The sequence below is a fragment of the Colias croceus genome, chromosome 29 (assembly GCF_905220415.1).
Source record: "Colias croceus chromosome 29, ilColCroc2.1".
Lineage (NCBI taxonomy): Eukaryota > Metazoa > Arthropoda > Insecta > Lepidoptera > Pieridae > Colias > Colias croceus.
Window position 1 is genome coordinate 4,509,481 of NC_059565.1, and position 16,331 is coordinate 4,525,811.

The following is a 16,331-nucleotide window of genomic DNA, read 5'->3' on the forward strand; positions in this document are numbered from 1 at the left end:
TTATTTTAGTAGACATTTTTAATATATTTTGTAGTATTCTTGTTAATACGTATACTTAGAACATACTTTTTTAATGATTCTTAGGCTAGATCTGTGGGCTAGATATAACTGTATTATATATTTTTCCGTTTTTTTATGCTTTTTAATATAAGAAAGTTTCCTCAAAAGAGCTATCATAAGAGGCAGGTAAAAACCATTTGTTTACATATTTGGAATCTTGAAAAAATAATTTTTGAAAACAAAAGGTGAAAATAAAAAAAATAAAAATAAGAAAAAAATATTTATTATAAGAAATACAAATATAATCTTGCCCTAGTATTTCAGAAGCGAAAAAATCATTGCAACCATTAATATGTAGATATATAATAAAATCGAAATTTTGACTAATGAAAACTTAAAAAAATAAAAACACAAAACAGAATTTTCCAACATACACATTTATCATTTAATTATGTACAAAAAAAGTTGCCCTTTTTAAAAATTTTAAGCGTCAACTTAAAAAAAACTGCTTTTGACAGTAAAGATTAGAATTTGACAGATTATAAATATTATTTTGTAATAATCAAAGAGAGAGAAAATTATGTTTGTACGTAGTTCAAGAAAATGTAAAAATGTTTATATTTAGCTTTGATGCTACAATGATAAATATAGTTCATAAAATAGTCTTGCAAAAATATACTGATTTGAACTCAATTCATTTTTAATCTGTATTCTGTACAAAGCTGATAAATATATAAAACTACTCTGCTTTTAAAGGAGTAAGGAAATTGTTTTCAATTTTATTCAGTATATAAAAAAAATATTTGTACTATACTGTGTATTTACGACGTGTTAAATTTAAAAATTATAATAAAAACATTATACCTACTTCGAGAAACCAGGTCTAAAATGTAGTAAAATTCAGTAATTTTATTGAAATATATATTTTCAAATAAACATAAAAAAAGACTTGATTTCTTGAAATAGGTTTTATATACATCAATATATTAGACACACATATTTACATTTACCTACTAAATATTAAAATATCAAAAAATACAAAATAAATAATAACATCAATATATTTTCTACCTAGCGCAATAAATATCGTAGTAATGTCAGTTTAAACTAAAATATACAACGCGTCGCTTTATATAGAGTAGGATTTGTGCAAAACGTATTTAAATATACTATTATCTATATTAAAACTATGGTTGGCTAATCTAATGCCCAATAAAAAAAACAATGGCTCTCATGTGTCAATGTCAAAGCTCTTAAGAAATGACGTTTGATTCCCGCCATTTTTAATAAATAAAACCCCCCACTACAAAATTGTGCACATACATTGATACAAATTCATTTTAAAACTAGATTAAATTACTAGAATCAAATACGTTTATGCGAAAAGATAAAATTCGGTAAGACAGATTTATTTCTGACTAGTTCCTATAACATACATAAAATCGGATAATTAATTACTAGAGAAATCTACAGTAAGGTTGCTTTTACACCAATAAAGTGCAAGGATGTGAAGCGAGGAATGTGTTTGTAAACGACGACGCGGTTGGCGCAGTGGTAAAATAACTGCCTACTGAGCCGACGGTCCCGGGTTCGATCCCCGGTCAGGGCAAATATTTGTGTGATGAACTCAATTATTTGTTCTTGGGTCTGGGTGTTATTATCTATATATGTATTTATTAAATATTATATTTATCGTCGCCTAGTACCCACAACACAAGCCTTAATTGAGCTTACTGTGGGACTAGGTCGATTTGTGTAATAATGTCCTATAATATTTATTTATTATTTATTTATTATTTATTATTTATTAAATAACCAATCATATCGCTTCAAACTTCAAACTAAATGAAGCGATATGATTGGTTGTTTGCAAACACATTCATCGCTATTCGTCCTCGCACAACTCTGGTGAAAGAGCACCTTAAGAGTTTACACGATTTTCGGAAGGTAACAGATTAGCAACGCAAACAATATTCCAGTTATTAAAGTTTAAATATAGTAACTAGTCTATCAATGTATGCACATCGAAAATTTCCTTTATCATATTATTACAAACAGCAAAACCCGCTCATAGCTATAATTCCGGCAAGCAGGCCTGCTCAAACAAACATAAAACTTTGTGAATAAGCTCATATTGTTCTGAATTTTGAACCATACCCCCTCTATTTAACCGCATGTTACAAACTATGCCTAAAACATCAACTTTTTGTTCATTCGTCAGTTGTTTAATGCCATTTAGTATAGCTATAAGACACCCCGTTCTGCCGATGCCAGCGGAGCAATGTACTATAGTAGGAGGGGATAGGTTTTCGGAAGAAAAATTCAAGGGAGTGGAAACATTTATTTTAATAGGACATGGGGATAGAGATTGGAGAGGAGGGAACACGAATTTAGAGTCGGGTTTTGGGCTCTCCCCACATTTGCACTTATTATCATCACTCTCATCGCAACTGGTGGCAAAATCGTAGAAGTCATCCGTCAAAACGTCCAAACTTAGATTTAATAGCGCGTTGACATCTTTGGGACACTTATGGTCGGCCCAGTTGTGGAACCAATAATGGTACACTGTTACACTATCACTTTTTTCACCGATATCACTTGGTTCATTTGTTTCACTGCTTTCGGCACTTTCACTAGTCTTTCCTTTCACAAATCGCACGTCAAGCTTGCGTATCGTGTAGCCGGACTTTTTTATCAAGCCAAGGTTCTTTATTCTGAAGCTGTTTGCTGACTTTTCATCTCCAACATCTGGGATCTCTGAATTTTCGATGACAATTTCCTCATTCACTTCCAGAGGGAAGTATTTTTCGCATTTCTGCCTGTTGTTTTCCACGAAGTTTGTCAGCATGATTATTTTTTGTACGACAGGTATGGAATCTTGTGGTTTTTGAAGTAAGAAATCTGTGTTATTCTGTCGTACCATCAGCCAGAAGTCGTACATTGTGTTCTGAAGTGGACCTTGAGTTGCGATGTAACTGTTCTTTGTGTATTCGTGCCCCTGAAATATAAATTAAATAAATACACTTAATATATAAGAAATAAGAATTATAATAATGTGATTTTATCAGTACTGGCCATATTTTGTAAGGTCTTTGACTTTTATTTTAATAATGCAACCAAAATCCAACAAAACAAAATCATTAAAATTATGCGTTCTTTAATTATACTTCATGTAATTAACCGGACTTCCTTTCAATGTAAAATAATAAATATTTTAATTTATAATTTTTAAATAATGATGCAATGGACATGTATTACGAGATTTAAATTTAAGTTTATGAATTAAATTAAATAATTTCATAGCCTCATTACTATGATAATTAATATGCATAGGACCCACTTTTTTACTTTAATCAGAAAATAAAACTGATTTAAGTTAAACATAAGCTCACCTTAATAAAATTGGCATTAATATATCCCTCACTGCACCCAGTCTCCGCTCGCAAAATGAACCTAGAGTGTTCGTTCGGCAATATCGTCTTATATCTATTCTTTGGATGCGACCCAGACACTATTGGTTTCTCCTGAAAATTCGTGGGCATATCCCAAAATTCCTGGTGCAAGTTCCTCAACAACATTTTCTGGTACTCAGAGCACGGTTGAGACAACTCCGGTATCACCATTTGGGGGTTTTCTTTGGACATGTCTTCGCCGACACGGCCACTACAACAGTGTTGGCCTTCGTTCGAACTAAGACACTTCACTTTTGAATAGCCGTTCTGGAAAACATCGTTCAAATCCTTCAGTTGCTGACGACTGAGCACGCTTGACGCATTTTGCAAGTGCTGCATATTGGCTAAATAAAGCCTGAAATCTTCTGATGTGCTTTGCGGACTTAGCGGTTTCGTCGTTATATTTCTAACAAAACCAGCTTGGAAATTTGGGTCTTCTTGCCGTCCGAACGCGTATATTATTTCATTCTCCTGATCACCGCACACATAGGTTAAATTTTGCGGATAGTCTGGATCATATGACGTTGACCATAAATTGTCGTGCGAACCAAAACCCATACATTTTTCTGAAGTACGCAACCCCTTTCTGTTTTTATACGATTTCGGGATTAAATTCTCCGTGCTTAACGACTTCCTGTGTTTATCTCTATGTGGTAAGTCTTTAAGATTTGTTTCGATCATTGTTTCATCGATTTCCAAATCTCTGGGCTCTTGCGGTTGAATATTTAGCGTTAGAGAGGTATTTGAACTTCGTCTTTCTAGTATACCTTTGCGAGGTTCCGGGTTATCTATGCTATGATTGCTGTTATATCTACTTAAATTACACGACGAGCCATTCAAATTATAATTGGATATACTCAGACCACGATTGGTCGATAACTGGGGGTTAGATGTATTTATGTTTAAAGTTAGCGAAGTGTTCGAACTTCTACGTTCCAAAAGACCTTTCTTTTGACCAACTTTGGCTTCTTTATTCAGGGAACTGTTGCTTGAATGTCGACTGAGATTGTTTGATAGTATGTTCAATGTAAGACTATTGTTCGAGCCACGCCGTTGTAATAGACAATTCTTTGATACTTCTCCTGATAGATTGGTGTTTGATGAACATATAACTCGTGTTGTAGGTGTTATATGCTCCATGGGAACCATAGACGCGTTTGAGTCACGTCTTTCTAAAGATAATCTCTTTTGCCTTCCATCAGAATTAAGGCTAAAATTTGAAATACTCGTCCTAACGGTTGTTAAGTTATGACACGAAGTTCCTGTACTGCTTAGCGAACAATTAGATCCTTGCAAACTGTGCGTACTTAGCATTAGACTTTGATTGGAATTTCGTCTGTGTAATTTCTTTGCTAATTTCTCGTCTTCCGCACTGGGCTCAAAATCATCACTAGGTACTCCCTCCGGAAGCGTTTTCAAATTCGTACTGGACACACTTAAATTTTGCTTATAGTTTAATAAATTCGAACCTAACGTTTGTCCAGTGTCTAAATGATAGCCAGGTTTGTCAGCGCCAGCTAGGCTTATTTCTGGTGTACCATCTACCATGTTCTCATCGAATGAACCCATGGTGCGTCCCATGCGTGACGTACTTGGCTGATATAGCATTAAACTAGCGTGATTTTCGCGTAAAAATATCCCACTGTCTTGTCCTTTCATTAATAGGCGACGCTGTTCTGCATTACTTTGTATAGAGTTGTAACCGAATTTACCACCAGTTGTATCATGTTTTATATTCTTCTGAGCTAATATTCGTTTTAACTGTCGCTTCGGCGTATTAGGAACTGATATTGAATTCTGTGGTACTTCTAATGATTTCTTTGGTAATACAGAACACGCGTCTGCTTCTGATGAATCTAATGATGTCGCTTTTATTTTTAATGTAGGCGTTCTAACTTTGTTCTCATTTGCGTGAGAATATAGCCTTTCGAATTCCAACAGTTCCTTCTCCAGATCACTGTCTCGTTTGGTTAAATCTATTGTAAGATTCCTCAAGTTCTTTCGTTTTCGTTTTAAATCTGCTTCAGCAGACGTCGTAGCCCCATCATCAGATGTAACAGTTATCTCAAATTCCTTTGGCGAAAATCTAGGCATATCTAAAAACGATTGAGTGTCGGAACTTTGTCGTAAACATTTCTTTTGTACAAGATCAGGCGATTTTGGCTCTTCGGATTCTAATTCAACTTTCTGATCCACATCGAATTTAAAGCCTGGTTTTTCAGCACTTGGCGTTTTAGGAAATCGTTCCACATCTTCACAGGATGTACTTATTTCTTGATTCTTGTACGCTTCGTTCATTTGATCCTTCATCTGTTTAGCAATAGGTAAACCGAGGTTTTGTTCGATTATTTTCGCATTATCTGAATCTAACGAGATCGATTTTAGTCTTTGTCGTCTAGCATGCGCCGTGTTGGCGTTCGGAGTTAATTCGCGTTTTTCAAAATCACCCTTCGGTTCAATACCCAGAGAATCTATTTTGGCACAGCAATCGACCACATCTTTCTCTATAACCGTAACCTTATTGGCGGATTCAGTCTTCGTTACATCATCACACTTATGAATGTTAACTTCTACGTTTTTATAGTTAGTGTCGCAACTGTTATGCCTTCTGTATTTTTTAATTTCTTTATCAGCTGGTGGCGTAAACCTTTCTCTTTCAATCGAATTCCTTCCACCATATCGTTTGGGTCGTGGCGAGATTCTAGGAGCGCTCTCTTCTACGGCGGCCACATTTTCAAAGGTGAAATAGTTTTCCTTATTATAACTATGCACTCTAGGGCTAGGTCGAGCACTAAGAATTTTGGGAGAATTAGGTTTTTCGGGTAAGCCATTTGCACGATGTAAATTATCATTTAACAACCTTGGTGATTGAGGAACTTCAGTTTCTCTAGGAGTTTCCGGGAAGAATTTAGGTGACCTAACGGTGTCATAGTACACAGATTTAGGCGAGGGTTCCGCAAAGAACATCGGCGACACCATTTCGGGAGGTGTATAAAATCTAGGGGAACTTATATTCTCAGCTAAAAGTTTTGGGGAAAAATCGAATTTTGTTGCAGATGACTTTTCTTTTGCTGAACTGCATTCAACGATGCGAGGCGAATTTTGCATCTCTAGCCTCTCTTGGTGACCTTCCAACGCTGGTGTTTCAGTGACACTGCACATATTAAGCCTAGTGCTCACAGATCTAAATCTTCTTAGGTTTCCAGGTGAAATATCCTTGTCGACATCACGCGGGGAGCTCGGCGGTCGTTCCCCCATCTCCTTCAAATCTTCGCCTTTCTCACACAGCTTTTTAAGTGCGTCGGGACCGAAACCGAAAACGTCAACTTTATCTGACTTCGCGCTTGTAATGAAGGGTGATTTTTCGTCTTTTTCAAGCGACGGGGATCTGGTAGCGCTGTATTTCTTAGCTCGGGATTCACGTGACAGATCAGCACCTAGATCGGTGTTAACAATCTGTGCTAGGGGCCGTGGAATAGCCGCGTATTTATAATCAAACGGTCGTTTGTGTATCCACTGTTCAGGCAGAGGTAGTTTCGGTATTCCTCGGAACTCGGGCGCCGGGTGCCTAGGTACCGGCGGTGTTTTGGAGCTAGAGGGCTGTGGATCAGACGGCTGAGGCACGTGTGTGTTTTGGATAAAGTTTTGTACGATGACGATTTGCGGGGGTCGCGGGTGTATCGACTGGACAGTGTCGGGGTGTGTGTGTGCGGGGTGTGTGTGTGTGGGGGGCGGGGCGGGGGGAGCGGCGCGGGCGCGCGGCACGCGCGTCACACCGCCGCACACTATGTGCACCTGTAAATTTTTAATTATTATACTTACATCTACATACATTAACAAGTTGATTAATTCAATGTAAGAACACGTTACGCTGTAGCTGCATCAAATTCTTTCAAATGTCAAGAAAATTAACGTAACATTTTAAGTTTTAACAAATATGTCTAGTAAATAATAGCAGTGGGTATGCTCATAAATAACTATTCATTTATTTATCTATCTTTAATCTAATTAATCATTGATTTTGTTGCAGATCAACAGTCAACTCATATGCAAATTTTAGTTAACAGTCATAAATCTTGACTTCAAATTCAAATTTAATTTATGTTACAAAATTCATAATTCGTAAATTCTTCATTCAAAAAGCACTTTATGAGTGCCTCTGCGCAATATTATCACTTATTTTATGGCATTGCCATGGTCACGCATGCACTGAGCGCAAATAGTTACACTCGATTAATTGCGTTGCCATGGTAACGTATGCGTAGGGCCCAGATACACTCGCCGTTGCCATGATAACATCACACACGCACCTGTGTGACCTGCGGCGCGGCGCCGGCCGGCTGCCGCTTGCCGCTAGCGCGCCGGCAGAGCGCGAGCAGCACTAGCAGCGCGGCCGCCAGCGCGCCGCACCAGACGCCCGCCTGCGCGCCCCACATGCCCCCGCCCTCACATCTGCACAAACGAAATAAAGTTTTCGATAACATACACAAATATAATACAATAAAATTTTCGATGAGACATACAAATACAAAAAACAATCAAACGATATAAACTTTTCGATGAGACACTCAAATAACATACATACAATCAAACAAAATAAATTTTTCGATGAGACACTCAAATTACATACATACAATCAAACGAAATTAATTTTTCGATGAGACACACAAATAGTATGCAATCAAACGAAATTAATTTTTCGATGAGACACACAAATAGAATACAATCAAACGAAATTAATTTTTCGTTATTTTTGTAATACTGGCAAAAAAATACATCATCTCTGAAATATTGATATGTTTTACTATCAGGATTCATACGATACGTGATTATTTTGCTGGCTGAGAACCATAGGAATTACTGATTTGTAAAAATATGTTTCAGTGTGGAATATTAATAATTTATGAACCAATAGTAACGGAGCGTCAAAGAGACATACGTAAAAACTTTTACAACTGCTGATAAATACATATTAAAAACTATATTTAAAATTTTTTTTCAATAAAAAGTGATTGTTTGTAAATATTTAAACTAAATAACATATATTGAAACAAGATAGTTCAATATTGTATCAAGTGTTGGACTTTTAAATATATATGGGTGATTATACAAAAATGGGGTAACTTTTAAGGATATTTTGTTTACTATATTTTTTATATCAGATTATTACAAATTAGGGTGTATGTGATAGCTAATCTAATGAATATATTGTTCCGAATCGGGCCAGCCACTTTTTTAAGTAGATTGTGAGATATTTTAAATTTTCTGGATTTGGCCTCCAGGGGACTGACAAGGCTAACATAGTACTGATAAAAAACACAATTTTGTAATATTTTTAAAGAAATTCAATGAAAATTACTACAAATCTCTCAGTTTTAATAATGGCACATGTCTTTTAAGTATTAAAATCACTTAGTTACATTTAAAAATGTTAATTGACAATATATTGTGATACTGGGAAAAACAATGTCTCAATTTTCAAAACAGCCTTCTGACATTTAACGCAACGTGAATATTCTTACTCTCTTACTTAATTTACTACTTTGACTTAGTTTTACTTAATATTTCAAGTAATTCACAAACAATAGAAACAAAAAAAACGGCCAAGTGCGAGTTGGACTCCTAACAAACCTATTTTTTATTATGTTTGTAACTTAAAATTTACACTTTTAGCAATTTTTCCTTTATCTCCGTTATAAGACGTTGCTTTTTACCATATTTTAAGACTGTATACACGGCAAGCATCCTGTGTATTTTTTTATTCCCTTGCGAATATTTAATTTTGCGGAAATTTGCAGTATTAACGGATTTAGGTATCTTTTAATTGCGTTGCGTTATAAGTTTCATTTTTTTACAGCCCCAAGGGTTCTTAATGTTGAGTATTCAATATAAATTTCAAATTGATACCTCCACGCGCTTCAAAAAAACGTCTTAACAGACAAACGGACAACAAAGTGATCCTATAAGGGTTCTGTTTTTTTCTTTTGAGGTACGGAGCCCTAAAAATCTAACATTATTTATGTTAAAAGTACTAATTTTCATAAAATGGTTCATGGTTTTTAACCAAAGGCTTGAATGAAAGTCTCATCTGAGTTTTCATAAGAGCCTTTTGACATTTTATAATGTTATTAAAATAATTAACTTATATGTTATTTTGAGGTAATTTTACTTCACAATATTATACGTTTACGTATTTATCTAATAAATACATATAACAAGCTATGCCCTGAAAGCATCAAAATCAATAATTAAAATAAAATAAGATCTTTTAAATAAGATTATTAGTAGTTTGTTTCAATAGCTCTTTTCTTTGCTACTCTTTTTTAAATGTTTCTTCCCTAGTCAAATTCAGTTTCTTTTAGCGTGGCGCATGATGTTTTAAACTTAAATATCAAATAGAAATGCTTATACCAATAGCAATCAAGATAAAAGTTCTCAAAAACGATAGAATCATCAGTACTATGGGGTCGCGTCAGTCCACTGGCGCGATATCTGACATAGGACTGATGCCAGCGGATTGATAAAAAGGGACTTAATATGAGATTATAATCACAAATTATGTTTTTTGCCTTATTTCTTATATCAACAAACTATATTTTTACAAATCATACTTAACCATGTATGAATGAAAATAAAAATCAGTTTAACAATAAAATAACGACTCACCATAGGACTGAAATGTTGACTGGCACAGCACGAATTTAGAGGACAAACACAACCCTAGCGCTGGTACAGTTATGACGGCCATCAAAATATGGGATGCACAAGTAACTTCATTACCAACATTAATATTTAGACAGGGATTTGACCTCGACTTGGTGATATTTAGCGAGAATTTCAAATTTAAAAAATACACAACGGACTGACCAATAAAAACGATGACAAAGTTTATTTTTATTTTTTAAATAAAATGTTAAACATTTCGTTATGAAAGTTATACTATATAATACTATGTATATCAAAGATTGTCCTGAATTAGTAAGTTTTCTCTAATCAATGATAATGTTTATAAAATAGTCACTTGATTGTTGGTTTTCGGAGTTGTGACATGCCAAAGTACTGATTATTTAAGTATTAATTTTGTTTTTTTATCAATTTGTATTTTAAATAAAGAAGTGAAAGTGAGTGACCAAATAAAGGACGCTTTATTGTTTTAAAATAGATTGTTATTTGATTAAAATATAATAAGACTTTGTATAAATTGGCTGGTGACATTGAGTTACCCCATTTTTGTATAATGACCCATATATATTTTTTTTAATTTTATAAATTGGATGACAAATTTGATTCAGACAGTTGATCAATTTGGAAAATATTATAACCATTAGAACACTATATTATTATTAAGTCATTTAGGGGTATCCATAATTTTTTTTTTATTTTAACCCAACTGCGAAAGAAGGATGGTTGTGGTTCTTATAGAGAGAAAACAAAAACATATACCACAGGCAAAGCCAGGGTGGACTGCTAATAAATAAATGAATACCACTATGTTTTTATTTATTATTCATTTTTTGTATAACAAATGAGATGAAGCATGTGGTGCCATTAATCTATAGTATAACTAGCTTAACGCCCGCGGCTTCGCCCGCTTTGTCTAAAACCTAAAAAATTATATACTTAAACCTTCCTCATGAATCACTCTATCTATTAAAAAAAACCGCATCAAAATCCGTTGCATAGTTTAACCCATTGAGCCCTGAGCGGCCCGATCTGACCACGTCACAATATATTTTCTATTGTGTCTGTCATTCCGGGGGCTGAGTTATTACAAGATTTAAGCATACAAAGGGACATAGGGACAGAGAAAGCGACTTTGTTTTATACTATGTAGTGAAGTCTAAACTCACCTTAGTATATTTATTCCATTATAAGGTATTATTACCAAATACATTTGCATTATTTTTAATTTAAACTTTACTATCATAATATTAAAAATCATTTAACACACACACTTTAATATCAACACTTATCAAACTTATACACTTTCAAGAACAAAAAACAACACATAAACAAATTATAAAAACAAACAAAAACTATCCATAAACAATAATATACACAACTTAGACATTTTCATACTTTGCACTGCGCTGTATGACAACCAACGTTAAACTAATATTTTATAGCAACAAAAGATACCTTGTTGATTCACAGATAAAATAATCATACTGTGAGATTACTAAGAAACTGTGAATCACCAATGACAGGTTAGGGCATACCCTGTCACTATATTATTCATTTAAAAGCATGTGCATGATTTTTACTTTCATAGTAAAGATGTAGTGATTTCTGCTAATGTTTATATTGTAGTTTATAAATATGTAACCTGTAGAAGTATAGATGATATCTATACTGATACTAGCTTACCGCCCGCGGCTTCGCCCGCTTTCTTTATAACGATTTGAGATTTAAACTATCCTATCTCTCAAGTTGGGTCGAATTGCACATGGTGTGCAAATTTTATTATAATCAGTTAAGTGGTTTAGGAGTCCATTGAGGACAAACATTGTGACACGAGATTTATATGTATTAAGATTATAAAGAGGAAAGGTTTGTAATTATGTATGTAGGTATGTATGGTTTTCACGCATAAACTACTGGACCGATTTCAAAAATTCTGTCCTCACGTGCGCTGCGAAATCTATTGAAGATAGAACAAAAAAATGTTCTACGGTTTTATAGAATGGATCAATATCTACAAGAAAGTCCGCAATACCATATGTCCATCTTCAGTAGTTATGTTACTACAACAACTTTTTTATGTTTTCAAAGTAAATAGATTTTAAAATGTGTTATTGGCAGAGATTGGTGGTATATGTGAAACAAAAGAAATTATAAGATAACACATAACAAATAGCACTATTTGCGAAAAGGTACAATTAATTCAGCCATATTTACTGTATTTGTATATCTATAACATTCTATATTATTTCCATGTCAAAATTATCGGTAATCATTGGAAAATTTAATCGGCACGACCCGATCTCGATATATAGATCGTGAGTTGTAATTTACTTGTTCTATTTGTGGTTGTGACACATAACTTATGTAGTTATGATAAACGTATGAACAGTAGTAAATATGACTATCTAAGGCCAATCTTTGATGAGACCTCGGAACAAGGCTGAGCTTCTACGTTGCAGAATTATCGCAATGGTGATGTCAATATAATTTCTTCGCTGGCTATAACTGTGTATGCACAAATCTAGATTCTAGTCCTAAAATAAAATATGACAGCCAAATACGTACCGTTCATCAAATTCGGATGTGCAATTGTAATTTCTCGTATGCCACCATGTGACAATTATTACGGCGTACACGTAAAAAACAGACACAAACACTAGATCACGTCACTAGTTTTATTTTCGCTATAAATGGTCGTTTTCAATGAAAATATCGCACGTTTTCAAGAGAACTTGCCCGAGTTTTGACATTCCTTGCGGCCATTTTTCTCTGGATGAAACAAGAACAACAGAGACTAGAGAGATGTTGCCAGTAACTCGCAGATAAATTTGCCCGAATTCGGGGAAATTTGGAATACTTTTTTTTAAGTTCGGTGATTTGATTTACTAAAATGTAGCTTACTATCCGTTTTCATTTATATAACAATACTCTTCAAATGTATAAATTATGCCAATAACACCATTTCTTATCACACCAAACGTTGCAATACGTTGTGAAAGCAACAAGACACGAAACAGCCAAACACGAATCGCGGAAGTTGAAAAGACTACGATTCCTGTAAAATCAGGAAGTTACCCGGCTAGCCCGGCGCTTGGCGTGGCTCATTCCATTCAGGTCTTATGCACATGCGCGGTTTTGGTAAAGTATGCCACTAGGGCATCGACTGTCCCTGCACCAGGTCATCGCTTACCTATCGTTTACTATGTAGGTCGCAAACTGTACTAGATGTTTTGTAAACGACAGTATGAAGGTCTTTTGTCATTATATGCATCATATGGTTTTATTGGCTCAGACTCTATTTTCTTGCTGTTGACTCAATCAATTCCTTTGTTTATCGTTACAAAGTTGTTTTATTTTTAAGATTACACTTTAATTAAAAATACACTTTGATTGTAACAAAAATTTATTTTGCTTTTCTTGGTTATAACCGACTCTTTGTTCGGTGGATCGATATTTTCATACATTTAAGCTTAAGAGCTTATTTCTTAGTACGAAGTAATGACCCAATTAGATAGACCCAAAAGATACATACCTATTTGCAGCTATGAGAATTATAAAGGGAATAAAACTAATATAATAATGTGAAAGAAAACCACAACAAAATTTGACCAGTCGTTTTTGTTTGACCAATGAAGTAAATATCAATTAATAATAATTATAGTATGTGTCATCTAGGACTATTTTTTTCTGTTATCTTTAATGTCCAAACAGAGTTTTCATAACATTTAGTAAGCATGTAATAAAATACTCATTAAGAAGGAACTTAGTATTTACGCAATGCACCTATGTGGATCGATACCTACTTCATCTCATTAAAGTTAGGTAAACAGGTCTATATCCTTTGTTTATAAACTCTATCTTCTCATAATTAGTAATCGTAATATCAATATACTTAATGTAAGGGAAACTAGAGGACAGATAAATAAATGTATTTTTAAAAGGGCTGATAGACGTACGAACTTTAAAGTCGCGGTTTTAAAGTTCGCGTACTTACTCGGCTCGCGGCGGTGACAGACGTGCGAGCCAAGGCGGGCTTCGAGTAAAATTTCAAACATGTTGGATCGTCAACGAACTTACTCGACGGTTTATAAGTACGCGTACTTGGGGTGACACACGAGCGAAAAAGGTCGTCGAGCCACAAGTTCGCGTACTTACTCGTACGTCTGTCACCCCTTTTACAATAAATTGCCATTGTTATCCACAGTAGCATGAATAGCATTCAACAAGTTATCCACACTTCAGTGCGGACGAAGCGTATTGGCCCATTTTCAGAACAATGTATACGTTAAATGAAAAGTTTCGTGGTCGTACACATTGATAAAACATCTAAAACATTAAAATGTATTTTGCCTTGGCACAGTTACATATTTGCGATAATAATGGAATGATTTTAAGGTGACCTATTTCATGTTTCATGGGTTTATAATAAACTAGCTGCGCTTCTTGGTTTCACCCGCGTGACTCCGCTCCTGTTGGTCATAGCGTAATGGCATATAGCTTTCTTCGATACATATACATTCGGCTATCTAACACTGAAAGAATTTTTCTAATCGGACCAGTAGTTCCTGAGATTAGGGCGTTCAAACAAACAAACAAACTCTTCAGTTTTATAATATTAATATAGATAAATGACGGCATCAAAACATTTATTTCTCCACACTAGTGATTTCATCAACGTTTATCTGATTCCTACATATTGATCTAATGAGGGATAGCGCTAAACATAGCTTAACAGACTATTTATTTTTATCGCTGTTGTATTGATTATTGAAGCCTCAATGCTTTACGTTAAGGCTATTGCGATTTATATGTTTTATTTTAATCTAAGATTTTAATATAAAAAATTATACTCAATACCTAAGCATCCCTACTAACTAACTAACTAACATCAAAGCGAGGAACTTAAAAAGCTGCTTATGATAAAGGAAAAGATGCAAGTTCATATTCCATGCTCAAATGCTATTATTTCATTGTTGACATTTTACTCAGAAATACAAATTAATTACATCAATACAACGGTGTGCGTTATATTAAACAATGTGAAGCTCTGTTAAGATGTTTTAGCAATCTCTTTATAGATGCCGTGAAGAAGATATTCTTGCAGAGACGAACTTAAGATATTATGTAGAACCACTATGAACACAGTGTAGAACAAAGTCGATTAAGGTTTATTCATAAAAAGGTTTGTGGTATATACAGAATACCACATCACCAACAAATATTTTCTTATAATTTTTCATATTATTTATATCTGTCAAATGACTTATGAAGAAAAAAACAAAACATAACTTTGTAGGCAGGTATTGCTACTGTAGTCTGTACATCTAGTAGCAAGTTATTTTTTGGCTTAACAATATATATTCCTTCAAGTTTATGTACAACTAGTCGACGCCCCTGATTTTTGATGCACTTTATTCAACATCGTTCATATAATATTATTTTAAATTATATTATATTTAGTCTTATCAAAGTCGGTAAAGTAATTTCGAAACATACAATATCTAAATTATGCACGTTAATAGATCAGTAACATCTATTTTAATAGTGTGTGGACTAAAAAATAAAACAACTTGTGTATGCATAAAATAATTTATTCGATTTTCACTTACAATTCGTATTATATTAGGATGGAGAACATGCCTACTTATTTATAATACATCAAAAGCATGATGAGCAAGACTGAAAACTACATCATTAAAACATTTGAATCATCTACATACTTATCAAAGTTTTAATATTGAGATGATATTGAACTGTGTTCAAGTAAATAAACTCAAACTCAAACTCAACGCGCCTAAAGATACATAATTATATATTAAAAAAACTAAATTTGAGTAAACTAAATATAAAATTAAAATAATGTTTAATTATTATATTCATAATGAATATTTCGTTCATTAATTGTAATAGGAACATAGGCAGGGTATATACCTAGCAACGGAGTTTTAAAAATGTCGGTAATAGTTAAACAAAAATAAGTATAAGTTATAGACAATTTAGAATAATTCATGAAATTATGAAAGAGAGCATAATAATATTATTTATGCACAGTTTTTGGGTATTTTCTGTTTAGCTTAACCGTCAGTTAAAACGACAATTTTAACGACAGTTTAGCTTTAAATTATCAGCAAGTCGTGAAACTGGCCCTAAATATTTAATAATAATAAAATATATTTACTAATATAAAAATAGAAA

General features: G+C 33.8%; 1 protein-coding gene across 1 annotated transcript; it reads right to left on the reverse strand.

Moving 5' to 3' along the window:
- Window positions 1-1,814: 1,814 nt before the first annotated feature.
- Window positions 1,815-12,898, reverse strand: LOC123704469. The gene is made up of 4 exons (XM_045652865.1): window positions 12,702-12,898; window positions 7,763-7,904; window positions 3,393-7,247; window positions 1,815-2,998 (listed from the first exon to the last, which is right to left on the reverse strand). Exons 2-4 carry the CDS (start codon window positions 7,886-7,888, stop codon window positions 2,075-2,077), a joined length of 4,905 nt encoding a protein of 1,634 aa, XP_045508821.1. The 5' UTR covers window positions 7,889-7,904; window positions 12,702-12,898; the 3' UTR covers window positions 1,815-2,074.
- Window positions 12,899-16,331: the final 3,433 nt, after the last annotated feature.